This window comes from Hyperolius riggenbachi, chromosome 4, assembly GCF_040937935.1.
Source record: "Hyperolius riggenbachi isolate aHypRig1 chromosome 4, aHypRig1.pri, whole genome shotgun sequence".
NCBI classification, from domain to species: Eukaryota; Metazoa; Chordata; class Amphibia; order Anura; family Hyperoliidae; genus Hyperolius; species Hyperolius riggenbachi.
Window position 1 is genome coordinate 194211087 of NC_090649.1, and position 18655 is coordinate 194229741.

Consider the following 18655-nt stretch of genomic DNA (forward strand, 5'->3'; position numbering starts at 1 on the left):
CACTGTTCATAGGCTACTAGCTCCTGCGTGTGTGCACTCACTGTCTGTGTACACACACTACACACACTCTATTTCCTTCTGATAACTGATTGCTTATTGTAATTAGTTAGTTGTACTTACTGTTACTACTTACTCTTACTGTACTAGGAGTCTAGGACACTCAGTCACTGTTCATAGGCTACTAGCTCCTGCGTGTGTGCACTCACTGTCTGTGTACACACACTACACACAGTCACACACTCTATTTCCTTCTGATAACTGATTGCTTATTGTAATTAGTTAGTTGTACTTACTGTTACTACTTACTCTTACTGTACTAGGAGTCTAGGACACTCAGTCACTGTTCATAGGCTACTAGCTCCTGCGTGTGTGCACTCACTGTCTGTGTACACACACCACACACAGTCACACACTCTATTTCCTTCTGATAACTGATTGATTATTGTAATTAGTTAGTTGTACTTACTGTTACTACTTACTCTTACTGTACTAGGAGTCTAGGACACTCAGTCACTGTTCATAGGCTACTAGCTCCTGCGTGTGTGCACTCACTGTCTGTGTACACACACTACACACACTCTATTTCCTTCTGATTACTGATTGATTATTGTAATTAGTTAGTTGTACTTACTGACTGTTACTACTTACTTACTTACTGTACTAGGGACACTCACTCAGTCACTGTTCATAGGCTAGCTCCTGCGCGTGTTTGCGCGTGCGTGCACTCACTGTCTGTAGTGTACACACACTAAATTTACTTGTGATTACTACTGATTATTGTAACTGCTAGTTGTACTTCCTGACTGTTACTACTTACTTACTGTACTAGGGACACTCACTCAGTCACCTCACCCACCAACCCACTCCATTAAAGTACCCCACTTTTCACCCGCCCTTTTAAAAAACTTTTGTCTATACGCCCAAAACATCGAAGATGTCTGGAAGTGGCAGCCAGCGCGGTTTGGGCAAGGGGAAGGGCAGCAAGGGAATCAGGAGGAGAGGGAGCAGCATTGTGGCAGGCCGCGGCCGCGCCACCATGCACAGTTCCGCAGCAGCAGCAGCAGCGTCAGTGGCTAACATTCCTCCCATAGCCACTGGCCGTGGACGCCTTGGGCGCCGCCCAGCAGGAGCATCTGCAACTCACGCTGCAGAGACACAGCAGCAGCAGCGTGTAGCACCTGCTCCGATTTTCCTCCAGCCGGGTCGGAAACGTCCCACTGAGGAAAAGCATGCAGACACTGTGGTGCAACTCATGACGGAGGATGAGCAGCCCGCCATCAGCTCTGCATCCGAGGCCTCCACCCTCACCACCACCACCACCACCACCACCCCTGTTCGCAGCAGCCGCCCAGCAGGGTCTGGGGAGGAGGCCAGTTCACCGTCACTCGCCGACCTGTCATTCAGCAGTCTTTTGACCCCAGGCATCATGAGTAAATTGTCTGCTGTTGTTGGCGATCTTGAGGAGGAGATGCTGATGGGCACTTTGGGGGATGAGGGATTGGACAGCAAGACTGTGGCGACAGTCAAGCAGCCCATCCATGCATCAGGAGAGGAGTTTGGGGGGTCATCATCCCAGCAGGACATGTTTCAGGAGGGGGAGGATGATGATGACCCGGTGACAGACAGAGACTGGGTGCCACCAACTCCAGGGGATGTCGTCCTCAGCAGCTCTGAGGAGGAGGAGGAGGATGCGCTTGTGGGCCTTGCAAGGAGGCGCATCATTGCAAGCATTGGCAGCAGTAGGCAGGTCCCACAGCTTGCTGGTGTCTCAGGCTCAGCAGCAGCAGCAGCATCTGCCAGTACCACCACCAGCCGCACCCAAGCCCCCCCCCCCAACCACCACAGGGAGACAGGCAGCAGCGCTTCCATGCCGTAGGGGGATGTTTCTGTCACCAATCTGGCGATATTTCACCATGCCCACTGTGTACAGCAAGTACGCCACTTGCAACCACTGTCAGCGGAAGTTGAGCAGAGGTGCAGACCCCTTAAAGTTCAGCACCAGCTCGCTCATCAACCACCTTGCTGCGAAACATTTCCACCAGCATGAGGAGTTCCAGAAGCTGAAGGCATCTGGTGCTGGCAGTGGCACCACACCCATCACTGCACAGCCTTCAGCAGCAGCAGCAGCAGCAGCAGCAACAGCAGCCACCCGCCCTCCTGCTCCTCCAGCAGCACCAGCAGGAGTGCGGAAACGCACTGCTCCTCCCCCCTCTGCAACTCCTGCCGCCGACACTGAGGCCTGTTCTGGCAGCCAGTTCTCAGTGGCCTCCTCCGCTGTGTCTGCTGATTCCCGTGCCAGCAAAAGGCCACGCCAGAGCCTTTTGAGCGAGTCCTTCCAGGGGGTGGTTAGGGCTCTGCCTCCCAGCAGCCGTCGCGTGCGGCAGCTGAACGGCTTGCTGGCACGGGCCATGTGCTCCCAACTCCTGCCGTACACGCTCGTGCAGGAGGGGAGCGACATTCGTGCGCTGCTTGCTTGCGCAGCCCCAGACTGGCAGCTCCCCAGCAGACACTTTTTCTCCCGCAAGGCCATTCCTGCACTGCACCGCTTTGTGATGGCCAATGTGGAGCGAGGGCTGGAGCACGCGGTTGGTGAAAGGGTCCACGTCACCATGGACTCCTGGAGCAGCCGCTTCGGGACAGGCCGCTACCTGTCCTTCACTGTCCACTGGGTCAGCTTGGTGGAAGGGGGTGAGGATGGGAGAGCAGCAGCGGGCACAGCAGCAGCAGCAACACAGTGGGTGGTGCCACCCCGCAGGGTCAGGGGAACTGCAGCAGGTTCCTCCGATCCTCTGCCATCCTCCGGCACACCTGGCCAAACCCCCCGCCTCAGCAGCAGCGTGAAGGCCCGCCACTGCCAAGCTCTGCTGCACTTGGTCAGCCTTGGGAAGACCAAGCTGACGGCAACCCATGTGTTGGCCAAACTCCAGGAGCAGGAGAGGATTTGGCTGACCCCCAGAGGCCTCAGAGTCGGAGAGGTGGTGGCCGACAATGGGGCCAATCTGGTTGCCGCAATAGACAGGGGAAACCTGACCCACATCCCCTGTCTTGCCCACGTGCTGAACCTGGTGGTGCAGAAGTTCTTGCGCACCTACCAGGGGATGGGCGAACTGCTGGAAACGGCAAGGAACGTTGTGCGTCACTTCCGGCGCTCGGCTGCAGCCTGTGCAAGCCTGGAAGACGTGCAAAAGGAGCTGGATCTGCCATGCCATCGGCTGATCCTTGACGTTCCGACTCGCTGGAACTCCACCCTGGCGATGTTGGAGCGTCTGGTTGAACAGAAGCGCGCTGTCAAACAGTATCTTGCCCTGGCCACTGTTTCCGCCGCTCAGAGAAGGGACAAGACCAGCAACATCCCGTCCATCGTCCCCGATGATGACTGGAGGCACATGCAGCAGGTGTGCTTAGTGCTGGCTCCCTTTCTGCAGGCCACTAACATGGTGAGCAGGGACCATGCTATGGTCTGCGAGTGGGTGCCCCTGGTTTGTCTGCTGAACAGGGCCCTCGATGCTTTGCTGGAACAGGGAGCGGCAGCCTTGGACCAGCAGGAGCGGCAAGCAGCTGCACAGTCCACCTCTGAGGGGGAGGAGGAGGAGGACTTGGTGGAGGTCCCTGACCTTGCTGCTGATGAGGGGGAGCAGCACAGTGCAGCTGAGTTGGTGCGGGGGTGGAGAGAGGATGAGGCTGACGAGGCAGAGGAGGAGGATAAGGACAGCAGCACTGCCGTCGATGTGCCAGCAGACGTGGCCCGCCTCTTCCCAATGGCAGCGCACATGCTGACGTGCCTGCGCAGAGACCCCAGGGTGATCCAGATGAAGCAGAGGGAGGACATCTGGATCAGCATGATGTTGGACCCACGCCTCAAGGGGAAGTTGAGCCAGTTCCTGCCGCCTGCAGGAGGAGACCCAGCGCAACAAATAAGGAGCTTGCAGCAGGCCCTTGTTGAGCGCTTGGAGGAAGCCTTCCCCCAGCCTTCCACCCCCACTGTCCAGCAGCCAGCACAGAGGCAGCAGCAGGTGCCTGCATCCAGCAGCAAGCGCCCCACAGACCTGCTGTCTCTCAGCCACGAGCTCTACAGGACTGTAGAGGCTCCGGCAGCAGTGACTAGAGAGGAGGTGCATGCAGCAGCATCCTCCACCGGTCACAGCCAGCGCCTGACCCGCATGGTGGCTGACTACATGGGGTCCTACAGCGGGCTTGACAGCGATGCCCCTGTTGATCCCATGGAGTATTGGGTCAAGCGCCTGGAGATCTGGAGCGAGCTGGCGCAGTACGCCCTGGAAGTGCTGTCCTGCCCCCCTTCCAGCGTGCTGTCCGAGCGCTGCTTCAGTGCAGCTGGTGGTGTGGTCACCAAGAAACGCTCACGTCTGTCTCACAAGTCTGTGGACAGACTGACGTTTCTCAAGATGAACCAGGCGTGGGTGGAAGGCGAGTTCCTGGCCCCTGTTGTCGGCGAGAGGGGGACATGAACTGGCTAAGAACCATCGTTAATGTGCCTTACCACCCTTTACCACCTCCTGGCTCCTGCTCACTAAGCCAGCCTGGTTCACTTTGACTATTACGTCGCCTGCAGCCACACATTTTACACCTACAGTGGGCTGCTGTGTACTGCCCTTCTGCTGTCTGTCTGTGTTTCCCACTGCCAGGGTACACAGATTTACCTTCTGCTGCCACTCTGCCACCAGCTATTACGTCAAACAATAGCTATATATCTGTGTAATTTGTTTTACAAACAAAACCAAAAAACCATTAAAAAAAAAAAAGGTTTAATTTTTCTGAGGTGCCCGGGTTGAAAACTGTGTTGTCCCAGTTGTGTATTGGACACGATGTGGGCTGCACGACCGCTGTCTGGGACCTCCTGTTGTGTTCATTTACGGCCTGGTATCACCGCTAGGTACCAGGGCTATTATGTCACGCTGCCTGCCTGCTGCCACACTCACACTACTCCTCCATTCCTCCTGCTGCTGCTGTCTGTCTGTGTTTCCCACTGCCAGGGTACACAGAATTACCTTCTGCTGCCAGTCTGCCACCAGCTATTACGTCAAACAATAGCTGCACACATAATTACTCCTCCATTCCTCCTGCTGCTGCTGCTGTCTGTCTGTGTTTCCCAACGCCAGGGTACACAGATTTACCTTCTGCTGCCACTCTGCCACCAGCTATTACGTCAAAAAATAGCTATATCTGTGTAATTGGTTGTAAAACCAAAACTACAAAACCATTACAAAAAAAAAGGTTTAATTTTTCTGAGGTGCCCGGGTTGACAACTGTGTTGTCCCAGTTGTGTATTGGACACGATGTGGGCTGCATGACCGCTGTCTGGGACCTCCTGTTGTGTTCATTTACGGCCTGGTATCACCGCTAGGTACCAGGGCTATTATGTCACGCTGCCTGCCTGCTGCCACACTCACACTACTCCTCCATTCCTCCTGCTGCTGCTGTCTGTCTGTGTTTCCCACTGCCAGGGTACACAGAATTACCTTCTGCTGCCAGTCTGCCACCAGCTATTACGTCAAACAATAGCTGCACACATAATTACTCCTCCATTCCTCCTGCTGCTGCTGCTGTCTGTCTGTGTTTCCCAACGCCAGGGTACACAGATTTACCTTCTGCTGCCACTCTGCCACCAGCTATTACGTCAAAAAATAGCTATATCTGTGTAATTGGTTGTAAAACCAAAACTACAAAACCATTACAAAAAAAAAGGTTTAATTTTTCTGAGGTGCCCGGGTTGAAAACTGTGTTGTCCCAGTTGTGTATTGGACACGATGTGGGCTGCACGACCGCTGTCTGGGACCTCCTGTTGTGTTCATTTACGGCCTGGTATCACCGCTAGGTACCAGGGCTATTATGTCACGCTGCCTGCCTGCTGCCACACTCACACTACTCCTCCATTCCTCCTGCTGCTGCTGTCTGTCTGTGTTTCCCACTGCCAGGGTACACAGAATTAGCTTCTGCTGCCACTCTGCCACCAGCTATTACGTCAAACAATAGCTGCTCACATTACTCCTCCATTCCTCCTGCTGCTGCTGCTGTCTGTCTGTGTTTCCCACTGCCAGGGTACACAGATTTACCTTCTGCTGCCACTCTGCCACCAGCTATTACGTCAAAAAATAGCTATATCTGTGTAATTTGTTGTAAAAACCAAAAAAAAAAAACCAAAAAAAAAAAAAAGGTTTAATTTTTCTGAGGTGCCCGGGTTGAAAACTGTGTTGTCCCAGTTGTGTATTGGACACAATGTGGGCCGCACGACCGCTGTCTGGGACCTCCTGCCTGCTGTGTTTATTTACAGCCCTGGTATCACCGCTAGGTACCAGGGCTATTATGTCACACTGCCTGCCTCATTGACTGCCTGCTGCCACACACTCATCCTCCTCCTCCTGCTGCTGAATTTACCTCCTGCTGTCTGTGTGTTTCCACTGCCAGGGAGCACATACAATGGCGCTTCCAACATGCGTGCGCCACCAGCTATTTGTTACGCTCAAAAATAGCTGCATTTCTTTAAAAAAAAAATTTGAAAAGAGAAATAAGTGAAGAAGAAGACGATATAGAAGAAGATGAAGAAGATGAAGAAGAAGAAGATGAAGAAGAAGAAGAAGAAGAAGAAGAAGAAGAAGAAGAAGAAGATGAAGATGAAGAAGATGAAGATGAAGAAGAAGAAGATGAAGAAGATGAAGAAGATGAAGATGAAGAAGATGAAGAAGATGATGAAGAAGAAGAAGATGAAGAAGAAGAAGATGATGAAGAAGAAGAAGATGAAGAAGAAGAAGATGAAGAAGAAGAAGATGAAGATGAAGAAGAAGAAGAAGATGAAGAAGATGAAGAAGAAGATGAAGAAGATGAAGAAGATGAAGATGAAGAAGATGAAGAAGATGAAGAAGATGAAGATGAAGAAGATGAAGAAGATGAAGAAGATGAAGAAAAAGAAGATGAAGAAGATGAAGAAGATGAAGAAGATGAAGAAAAAGAAGATGAAGAAGAAGAAGATGATGATGAAGAAGATGAAGAAGATGATGAAGAAGAAGAAGACAATATAAAAGAAGAAGAAGATATAGAAGAAGATATAGAAGAAGAAGATATAGAAGAAGAAGAAGAAGAAGATACAGAAGATAAAGAAGAAGAAGAAGAAGTATATACAGTACTGAACAAATTTCTGGACACAACTTCTCTTTTCAACTTTTTTTTTTTAAAGGAACATCCCCACATAATCACTTGCTGTTGTTACTTGGAAAAAAAGAGGTTTCTTGCATCATTCACCCTCAAAACAAGTGTTGGAAGCTATTTAAGGCCATTTCGAATAGTCAGCTCGAATAATGAGCTCGAATACCGACTCGAATAGTGAGCTCGAATTCCGAGGTCGAATCGAATAGTAAAAATTATTCGACTCGAATATTCGACTGACCTCGAATAATTTACTATTCGAATTCGACCTAACTCGAATTTTGAAAAGGGGTATTTGAGCACCACTACTGTGCAGTAAACCTAGTTGTGACACCTCCACGGCTTGCAGGCAGGCCTGCTGCCACCTCTTCTCCTTCTCCTCCTGCTCCTTCTGCTACATCCTCTTTGCTGTCATCCTCCTCCTCCTCCTTGGCTGAGTGGCAGCACAACTCTAGTAGTGCTGCGATCTCCTCTCCAGCTACACAGCCCCAGCTCCCCAGGGCCTATGCTGCATGCCAGGTACGACGGTGTCATGCATTCTTAGACATGTCTAGCCTCAAAGTCACACTGGAGCAGCTCTCCTGCCTGCTCTGAGCAAACAGGTGGATCAGTGGCTGACCCCGCACCAACTGGAGATTGGCAATGTGGTGTGTGACAACAGCAGCAATCTCATTTCACCTTTGAATTTGGGAAAGTTGACACATGTACCCTGCATGGCACATGTGATCAATCTTGTAATCCAGATATTTGTGAGTAAATACCCAGGCTTATAGGACGTTTTGAAGCAGGCCAAGAAGTTGTGTGGGCATTTCAGGCAGTCTTACACGGCCATGGCACGCTTGGCCGATATTCAGTAGAGAAACAACTTGCTGGTGAGGCGCTTGATTTGCATTTACCCGACTCGCTGGAATTCAACCCTCCTGATGTTCAAACGCCTGCTACAACAGAAGGAAGCCGTCACCCAGTATCTCTACAACTACAGTAGAAGGACATGCTCTGGGGAGATGGGAATTTTCTGGCCGAAGAACTGGACACTCATGCGAAATTCCTGCAGGCTCATGCGGCTGTTTGAGGAGGTGATAAACATGGTGAGTCGCAGTGAAGGCGCCATCAGCGACTTGATCCCGTATGCCTTCTTTCTGGAGTGTGCCGTGTATAGAGTGGTGGATCAAGCTGTGGAGGAGCGGGAATAAGAACAGTTACAGGAGGGAGAGTTGTGGGATCAATTCTCAGCAGAACCAGATGTTTCCTCAACACCTGCAGCAGCACAGAGGGTGGTGGAGGAGGAGGAAGAGTTGTGTGGGAAAAAGGAGTCCGATGATGAGGAAGGTGTTTTTTTTTAGGAGGAGGCAGCAGAAGAACAACCGTAGCAGGCATCACAGGGGGCTTGTGCTGCTCAACGTTCCCATGGTATTGTTCGTGGCTGGGGGGAGGAGGAGAACTTACCTGACATCACTGAGGTAGAGCAAGAGGAGTTGGATAGTACGTCTGGAATCAACTTTGTGCAGATGGCATCTTTCATGCTGTCCAGTCTGTTGAGGGACCCCATATGAAAAAACTCAAGGGGAATGACAATTACTGGGTGGCCAGGCTACTAGACCCTCAGTATAGGCACAAAGGGTTGGAGATGTTACCAACTCACCTGAAGGCAGAAAGGATGCTGCACATGCAGAACAAGCTGGCAACTATGCTTTACAGTGCATTTAAGGGTGATGTCACAGCACAATGGAATAAAGGTACCACTGCCAGTAAGCCTTCTCCCATGTCCATGCAGGCAAGGACAGGACGCTCCAGCGATCTCATGGTGATGTCGGACATGCAGACATTCTTTAGTGCAACACCTCACCTTAGCGCTTCCGGATCCACCCTCCACCAACGCCTCGACCATCAGGTAGCCGACTACCTGGCCTTAAGTGTGGATGTACACACTGTGAGCAGCGATGAACCCCTGGACTAATGGGTGCGCAGGCTTGACCTGTGGCCAGAGCTGTCACAATTTGCCATACAACTTCTGTCTTGCCCTGCCTCAAGTGTCCTGTCAGAAAGGACTTTCAGCACCGCTGGAGGCATTGTCACTGAGAAGAGAAGTCGCCTAGGTCACAAAAGTGTTCAGTACCTCACTTTTATCAAAATTAATGAGCCATGGATCCCAGAGGGTTACTGCCCGCCCGAAGACTAAGTCAGTCCCCACACACACAGCATATCTGCCTGCACGTCGTGTGACTGGCTGCCTGCCCCAAGACTAAGTCGGTCCCCACACAGCATCTCTGCCCGCAGGCCGCTTGTCTGCTACCACCAACAGGGTCCACCAGGACTCCAGGTAGATTCCTGAATTTTTAAGGCCGCTGCTAGCAGAGGCCGCTATAATAATTTTTCTGGTGTGTGTACATGCCTGCCTAATTTTTCTGGCTGCACTGAAGCTGCAACACAAAAACAAAAGGCATGTACATGTGTCAATTCCCTTTTGTGATTGTTACCTTGCCGCAGTGAAGGGGCTTGTGTATCACAATGAAGCAATGACCGCCGGCTATATGAGTGTCTTGGGGTGGGGGCACACCCAACATAATAAGGTCGTTGTTTCATTGTGACAGACCAAATTCGATCAGCTGGACACTCAGTCACTGTTGTTCTGTCATTGAGCTACCTCAGCCCGACCATATGGGCTGGAAAGCCGCCATCACCTGCACTCTGGCTATGGTGCACAGTAGCCCAGCATGGCCATCACTACACAAACAGCTGTTTGCGGTGCACTACACAGTGAGTTTGGTGTGTATACACATGCAAGATGTTTTAAAGCACTTTAGGCTTCCAATTTAGCATGCAATGTGATTTCTGCCCTTAAAACGCTGCTGTGTCAAATCCAGAAGTCTATTGCAGTTTGCAGAGGTTCGCAAGTTCGCAAACTTTTGCAGAAGTTCGTGTTCGCGGTTCGCGAACCTAAAATCGGAGGTTCGGGCCATCTCTAGTGAAGGTCGCAACTACTTAAAAGACCACCTGAGGTGGTAAGATCCCCTAGTAGGGGGTGGTAAATAGATAATGTAGTGGTAGGAGGCACCCAGGTAGCTTCGATAAGTAAAAAAATCACTGTCTAGAAGTATAAATAGCTCTATGGTATAAAATAATAAAAAATTATAAAACTGGGTCCTACCTTCGAGGTCTACTCAGTAGACCTCGAGTGAAATAAAAGAACATTAATTGGACACTTTCTAAAAAAGAGTAAGACAACTCGTTTCACGGTGTAAGCCGCTTCCTCAGGTCAAGTATAGTGCCTATGATGCCCCCGCAACTGGAGTGTGTGCATCATAAGCACTATACTCGACCTGAGGAAGCGGCTTACGCCGTGAAACGCGTTGTCTTTTTTAGAAAGTGTCCAATAAATGTTCTTTCATTTCAATTGAGATCTACTGAATTATGAGATCTACTGAATGCTTCTCCATGCATTCTACTAAGCATTGATATCCCTAACCCTGAACTTTTTTCCTTTTTACATTTTTTTCTAGCTATATGTCTAATGAACTACTGACTAGTCAAGCTTAACTTGCTGACGCACATTTGATCAATCTTCACACACTTTCTTTTGATGCCACATGCTGCTTAGGGTAGATTTTTTTTTTTACATAACTAGAAAGATAGAGAAATAGGTGTTCAACGCAAGAAACAACATATGTGATTTAATTAACTCTGTTTCAGGTAAGGGTGGATTGCATAGATCCACTATATGGTTATATATAAACAAACAAAAAACCTTTAACATTTTTAACCACTTTGTCCTCCTTGACGTATAAAAACTCCGGCCTCGGAGTCGGTAGCCACGGAATCAATTTATCGGGCTATAGAGCCCGATCATTGATTCCTCTTCCCCGCTGAAAAAGCGACAGCTTCTCTCGGAAGCTTCGCTCTTTCTGAAGCTGTGTCTCTCTAAGCGTACATTGTACGCTTAGAGTGACGTCATGTAAAAAAAATCGAGATTGCCATCTTGTGGCCAAAAAGTAAAACTACAAGTAAATTCCCAAAAACATTACAATACACCAATATTTCCCCAAATAAAACACTTTTATATCCCACCCTCCCAAAAATGCCCACATAAAATGTTTAATAAAAAAAAACAAAAAAAACATTACTATAAAAAAAAAAAACATAAATATTTACCTAAGGGTCTAAACTTTTTAAATATCTATGTAAAGATGAAATATTTCTCTCTATTTTTTTTTATAAGCTTGTAAATAGTGATGTATGCAAAACGGAAAAAATGCTCTTTTATTTCCAAATAAAATATTGTCGCGATACATTGTGATAGGGACATAATTTAAATGGTGAAATAACCGTGACAAATGGGCAATAACAATACGTGGGTTTTAATTATGGAGGCATGTATTATTTTAAAACTATAATGGCCGAAAACTGACAAATAATGAATTTTTTCATTTTTTTTCTTATTCTTCCTGTTAAAATGCATTTACAGTAAAGTGGCTCTTAGCAAAATGTACCCCCCAAAGAAAGCCGAATTGGTGGCGGAAAAAACAAGATATAGATCAGTTCATTGTGATAAGTAGTGATAAAGTTATAGGCTAATGAATGGGAGGTGAACATTGCTCGGATGCATAAGCTGAAAACGACTGAGATGTTAAGTGGTTAAAATTCACCATAATGTGCAAAGTGTAGACATGGATAAAAAAAATGGTGCAGCAACATAATTAACCGTATTTCAGTGTTAATTATTACTCAGCAATTTTTTGCCATATAGAGCATTTATCAAGTGTACATTTTGCAGACACAAGGTCAGAGTTCATTGATATGGAATGCACCTTTTGGAGAAACTTTTGCTGATGGCTGCATTTTAATTCTCTGCTCTGCTGCTTTCTGCAAGAATAGGAAGAATATTATACTACTGAAACTCACTTTCAGTCCATGTTTAGATAACAATGAGGAGAGCTGCACATTGTCTTGAGGTGGACCGTTACTTTAGCTTCGTTAGATTTTACAGCAGCTTATAAATGTTAATTTTGCAAATAAACACTTCATCAACAGTGACGGATACATTAAATCTGCTACATTTTCAGCCAGTCTTCCAAATTTTCTTTGCTAGTGAAGATCATTCTACTGGTTTTAGATCATGTTTTTGTTCTATTGCAAAACCTAACACTGCTCTCACAGAAGCCCCCCGACCCTCCTGCCAATGCCTAACCTTAACCGACCCCCAGGCACCAGCCTAACCTCCAACCAGTGCCTGACTCTAACTGATACACACACCTCCCTCGCCAATGCTTAAACCTAAAATGTAACCTATTTCCTTTTGAACCATGCAAATTGCCTGGCTGTCATGAAGATCCTCTGCCTCATATACCTTTATCCATGGACCCTGGACAAGCATGCAGATCTAGTGCTTTTACTGAAATCTGACTGGATTAGCTCTATGCCTATTACTGGTGTGTGCTTCACACACTACTGCAGCCAAAAAGATCAGTAGGACTGCCAGGCAACTGGTATTGTTTAGATGTAAATATGGCAGCCTTCATGTGCTTCTCTACTTTAAAGGGGAACTTCAGCCTAAACAAACATACTGTCATTAAGTTACATTAGTTATGTTAATTAAAATAGATAGGTAATATAATCTCTTACCCATCCTGAACAGAACCGGCAAATGTTTGCGATTTTCTGAGGGCATTGAGGGCAGCCATCTTTTTGGTTGAAAGGAGGTGACAGGGAGCATGAGACACAGTTCCAACTGTCCTGTGTCCTGATCACCCCTCCCAGCTGGGCGCCCTAGGCTTCAAATCTCGAATTCAAAATTAAAAAAAAATGTGTGCCAAAACAGCAGAAGGAGAACAACAACATCAAAAATCCCATCATGCTTTGCACAGCATCAGGGGAAAAATGCCCGGGGCTTGGGTAAGAGAAACAAAGTTCTGATGCTGTGAAACTGTTAAAGTAACACCAAGCCTTTTCAGTGCTGCTGAGTAGATTTTTAGTCTGGAGGTTCACTTTAACACACAGGTATGTTTGTGGTATAGATCCAGGCAATTATAGGGAGTGAAAACACAGATAAAGCTTTGCTGATTGCTCTACAAGAACTGAATGAATATAAAAAATAATAATGTTATTTACATTGTTTTAAACTATGTTGCAGAATTGTTGCCTCAAATGTAATTATATGACAAATTATAATTACCGTAGTATGATATGATAGCTTAAGTGAACAGCTGATTTTCACTAATGAGCATCTTTTTACTCCTGATTCACAGGGAAGGAAGAAATACACTTGTGATCTCAGTAAACTTGTTTAAATACCTCATTGTGTATACAATGATTGTACTCATCTGCATGCTCTTCCTGTTTTGGGTAAGAAAACAATGCTTTGTGACTGTGAACAACACAATGTTGATGCATGTTTCTTATGGCTCATCTCAGTGTGTACAGCGGCAGTATCAGGCCAATATGCTGGGAAAGTTTTCCATAGAGTATGCATAATGAACACCAGCTGACCTGTGCCCTGCTGGTAATTTGCTATTTGATTCTGCAATCTGTTCTTCTGATTTGTTTTCCCTGCAGCGTATGCTGAAAATCTTACACCACTGCCATCTAGTGTGTCAGCTTGATATTGAAAAACAAAAGTTTGCTTTCTTAAAACAGAAATAATTTGCGATAATTCAGGTTGGAGTGAGCTTGAGATGTCTCCCAGTGCATCACTGCTGAATATATGCAAATTAACCATTGTACTCTTAGAAGCTAAACAAACCTCCAGGATAGTAGAGAGAAAAAACACAGAGAGATCCGGGAGCCCAATCTGGTGCAATATGGTTAGTGGATCTGGATGTAGCTATTTAAAGCAATAATTATACTCACAAACGTGGGTTGCAGTAAAGGCAACCACTTGTGTCCGCAGGTGGGGAAGTACCGTCCCCACTCAGCCTTTAAGTCCTAGGTGGTCACTGCTCCAAAAAAACGATTTAACGGTCGACTAAAAATCGGCCTAATCTCCCCTACTGACAAGAGGGGTGTAAACTTGCTGGGTACAGGTTGGAGGCGCCCGGGAAAGGATGATTAATATAATACTCTATATGGCAGTATCCAACTACTACAAAATAGGTTGTCCTACCTTATAGGTGTCCCTTTGGGAAATAAAGACAATCAGAAGTAAAAAGGGAATAATTTTAATGGTGCACTAGATGACAACACATTTCACGGTCACAGCCGCTTCATCAGGTCAATAGCAGTGCCTGTAATGCAGGGAGTCCGTGTGTCCATGGCGCCCGGACACACGGACTCCCTGCATTACAGGCACTGCTATTGACCTGATGAAGCGGCTGTGACCGTGAAACATGTTGTCATCTAGTGCACCATTAAAATTATTCCCTTTTTACTTCTGATTGTCTCTATTTCCCAAAGGGACACCTATAAGGTAGGACAACCTATTTTGTAGTAGTTGGATACTGCCATATAGAGTATTATATTGAACATCCTTTCCCGGGCGCCTCCAACCTGTACCCAGCAAACAAACCTCCAGAGCCGCTGGAATGCAATGATGTGTCAGCTTGTTAATTTGTACAGAGCCATAATAATACAACATGCATACAGACTGTTTCGGATTGTTTGATCCTCATCAGCGCATGGCATGGATTAATTTGGCTCTATGCAGTAGGGCTTGTTACACCGAGAGGTACAGACTAACTAGCAAGCTCATGGTGACCCAGAACTCATTGGAGTGTGTGGAGCTACAATGGTCCTAAAAGCCCCCTTACTAAGATGTTAAGAAAAACAAAAGTTTGCTCTCTTAAAGCGGAATATAACACTGCATTTCAACTTTGCTCTAAAACATTATTTACAGCATATTATATGCAACCAGATTTTTTTTTTACTTGACCAGCATTGGAAGGGTTACACACAGAGGTTTAAAGTTCCATGGAGAGATATGCAGAAGTTCAGATAGATACATTTAATTAAATAGAATGTAACAAGTGATAAATGTTACACACTCTTTGGCTGTCCTCCAGCTCCTGTACAGTCAGAGAGAGTGAGTCACATTCCACACTTAGATATATTTAAGTAAACAAAATGTATCTATGTAAGCTTCGGATGCGTCTGCAGTTCTCTCCAGGAACTTTAAACCTCTGTGTGTAACCCTTCCAATGCTGGTCTAGTAAAAAAAAAATGCTGGTTGCATATAATAAACTGTAAATAATGTTTTAGAGCAAAGTTGAAATGCAGGGTTATATTCCGCTTTAAAACAGAAAAAATGTGCGATAATTCAGGTTAGAGTGAGCTTGAGATGTCTCCCAGTGCATCACTGCTGAATATATGCAAATTAACCATTGTACCCTTAGAAGCTAAACACACCTCCAGAACCGCTGGAATGCAATGATGTGTCAGCTTGTTAATTTGTACAGAGCCATAATAATCCAACATGCATACAGACTCATCAGTGCATGGCATGGATTGATTTGTAATGTAAAGAATTAATGGATTAATTCTGTATGCATGTTGGATTATTATGGCTCTGTACAAATTAACAAGCTGACACATCATTGCATTCCAGTGGTTCTGGAGATGTGTTTAGCTTCTAAGGGTACAATGGTTAATTTGCATATATTCAGCAGTGATGCCCTGGGAGACATCTCAAGCTCACTCCAACCTGAATTATCGCAAATTCTTTCTGTTTTAAGAAAGCAAACTTTTGTTTTTCTCAGCTATGAAGGATTTCCATGCAGTGCACATTGCATATGGGGATAGCAAAGAGTCAGATGATTAACTGCATAATTTTGACATAGGAGCTGTCTAGGTATATCTGTATACTTCAGCATTGGGGCTATTTACCATGAGAGCTGCTATGGTAGTTTTAATGTCTCCTAGTAGGGTTAGCATTCAATAAAGCATTAATGAATTTCAAAGATACATCCTTGAGCTTAGTGTTTTATTATGAATTTGAATGCCGGGCTGCACTCAAAAGTCCATTCCCCTTCTAGTATCTCTTTGGTTGTTTAATTGATGATCAAGTTGCACCTATTCATCTTTAACAGTTAAAGGGACACTGTAGGGGGGTCAGGGGAAAATGAGTTGAAGTTACCCGGGGCTTCTAATGGTCCCCCACAGACATCCTGCGCCCGCGCAGCCACTCCCCAATGCTCCAGCCCCGCCTCTGGTTGACTTCTGGAATTTCAGACTTTAAAGTCTGAAAACCACAGCACCTGCGTTGCCGTGTCCTTGATCCCGCTGATGGCACCAGGAGCGTACTGCGCAGGCCCAGTATGGTCTGTGCCTGCGCCGTGCACTCCTGGTGACATCAGGGGAAGCGAGGACACGGCAATGCAGGCGCAGTGGTTTTCAGACTTTAAAGTCTGAAATTGCAGAAGTGAGCCGGAGGCGAGGCCAGAGCATCGGTGAGTGGTTGCATGGGCACAGGATGCCTGCGGGGGACCATTAGAAGCCCCGGGTAACTTCAACTCATTTTCCCCTGACCCCCTACAGTATCCCTTTAAATGAACTCTGAGCAGTGCCTATGGGTATGCCTTTAAGCATAACCACAACTAATTAATTATATCTTCACACCTACCGGCATCATGTTTGTAATTATATCCCCCTGGGTTCCTTGTATTTAATTGCATTGTGCTGAATGGAGCTGCCGACTTTGGGGAAAAGTCGCCCTGTGTAATACAAGTAACTATGGAAAGATGCATACCATTTTGAAGCTCTATTTCTCCTCTTTCCAATGATATATAAACCGCCGCCCTACGCCTTTTAGTTTTTGTTATTTTCGTGGTCGAATTCGCAGGGCCGCGATTTCGAACGCGAAAATAGCAAAAACAAAAAGGCGTAGGCCAACGGTTTATATATCATTGGAAAGAGGAGAAAGAGAGCTTCAAAATGGTATGCATCTTTTCATAGTTACTGCACTGCTTGTAGTCCCTTTAAGTAATTGTGTATGGATGATCTATTTATTTAATTTGTGGGTGTCATCGGCCTTGATGTGTCAATATGTTACAAGGCCGGATTTATACTTTTAGCGCCCCTAAGCCATTTCTCTTGTTGCTCCCCTTATATGTGCTGCCCCCTCTTCCAGTTACAGCCAGCCCTCTGTTTGATGTATGACTCTTTTAGGCGGCAGCAGCCCTCTTCCATGTGTTGTACCAGATTTGCAGCCTGTTTTATCACTTGGCATCTTACTCTTCCGTGTTCAGCCGCCTCACTTTCAGGTCTAGCCACCCCCCTTGGGCTGCAGCTGCCCAAGGCCCAGGCCTTTATGGCCTTTCCAGCTATCCGGCCCTGATGGGTTGTATGATATTCCATGTGGTGGTTGCATGGTTGGTCTCCGGACCTCAGGCAGCCACCTGCCACAACCAGCAATAAAAATACTCAGACTCTAATACATTGCCAAGATAAGAGGCTCCAGTGAGTCAGTGGTTGATTGGTTGTTGAATTGCACAGTTAAGGTGGCCAAACATCAGGCGAGTTGGCGGCCAATCGACCATCCAATTCGATTATTATAATCAAATTGGATAAAAATCTGTGCCGCCAAGTGCATGTCCGACAGATAAAGCGACCAATGCCAGGACTGAAATTGATTGCATGGTCGATTGTGCATGCTGCAAGATGTCGGGCCGAAGTTGATTGGTCGGGTGCATGGCGGTATGGCAGACGATTTTGGAACTAGCGACGAAACGACAAAACCCCTGCTGCTGCTGCCACAATGTATAAATGTGCCCCCCCCCCCAGTGTGTGCCTTTATACATTACCTGTCCGGTGTCAGCCTCCACGCGGTGTCCATCCATCTTGCCAGGTTCCGCATGCACGTTTTAGAACCTGTCAAGATAGATAGACACCGTGCGGAGGCTGCTACAGGACAGGTAATGTATAAATGCACACACGGGGAAGGGGGGGGGGACATGTACATTGGAGGGAAGCGGTAGTAGCACGTGTTGCACAAATAGTTGATAATTGCCATTATAATGTGCATCATTATTGTAGCAACATATATTTTGTCTGTTTAACATGAGTTTCATTTCTTCAGAATTATTTTGTACTGCAGTGCAGAGCCTTCAGTTCTGCTCATCGGAACTGAACAAACAGATCTGTTTCAAATGGATTATTTGTGTAAGGCTGGGTTACGTTACATAGTTTGCATAAATGCCAAAAAACGTTATGTGCGCTGCCTGAGCAGGTAAGATTTACCTGCATTTAAAGAGTACACACCAGTGTATCTGATTGTTAAATCGCAATGCATATGTGCAGAAGGAACTAACAAAATTGTTTTTTTGTTTCCAAAGAAAAGAACTTTGCTTGGAAATTTCCATTACCTAATGCAAGATATAGCAATTAGTGTCACAGTCATGCTAACAAGTAAGTTTTCTCTTTCATAACAGATCTTAACCTCCTTGGCGGTAACCCCGAACGTAGTTTGGGGTAAGCCGCGCAGGAGGTTTTCTCTGGCCCTGCTGGGCCGATTTGTTTATTTTTTTTTTGCTGCACGCAGCTAGCACTTTGCTAGCTGCGTCAGCACACTGAT

At 46.7% G+C, this 18655-nt stretch overlaps 2 protein-coding genes across 3 annotated transcripts in view; one reads left to right on the forward strand and one right to left on the reverse strand.

The window, feature by feature from the left end:
• The window catches only part of PLAAT1 (phospholipase A and acyltransferase 1), a 381602-nt gene that overhangs the window by 305273 nt on the left and 57674 nt on the right, over nt 1–18655 (reverse strand). The gene's annotated exons all lie outside the window — the stretch shown is intronic.
• Nucleotides 1–18655, forward strand: part of LOC137571675 (probable cation-transporting ATPase 13A5) — a 247700-nt gene that overhangs the window by 207067 nt on the left and 21978 nt on the right. Inside the window, exons 24-25 of the mRNA XM_068281173.1 lie at nt 13401–13497; nt 18417–18489. Coding sequence (XP_068137274.1) covers nt 13401–13497; nt 18417–18489 — 170 coding nt within the window. The remainder of the gene's footprint in view (nt 1–13400; nt 13498–18416; nt 18490–18655) is intronic.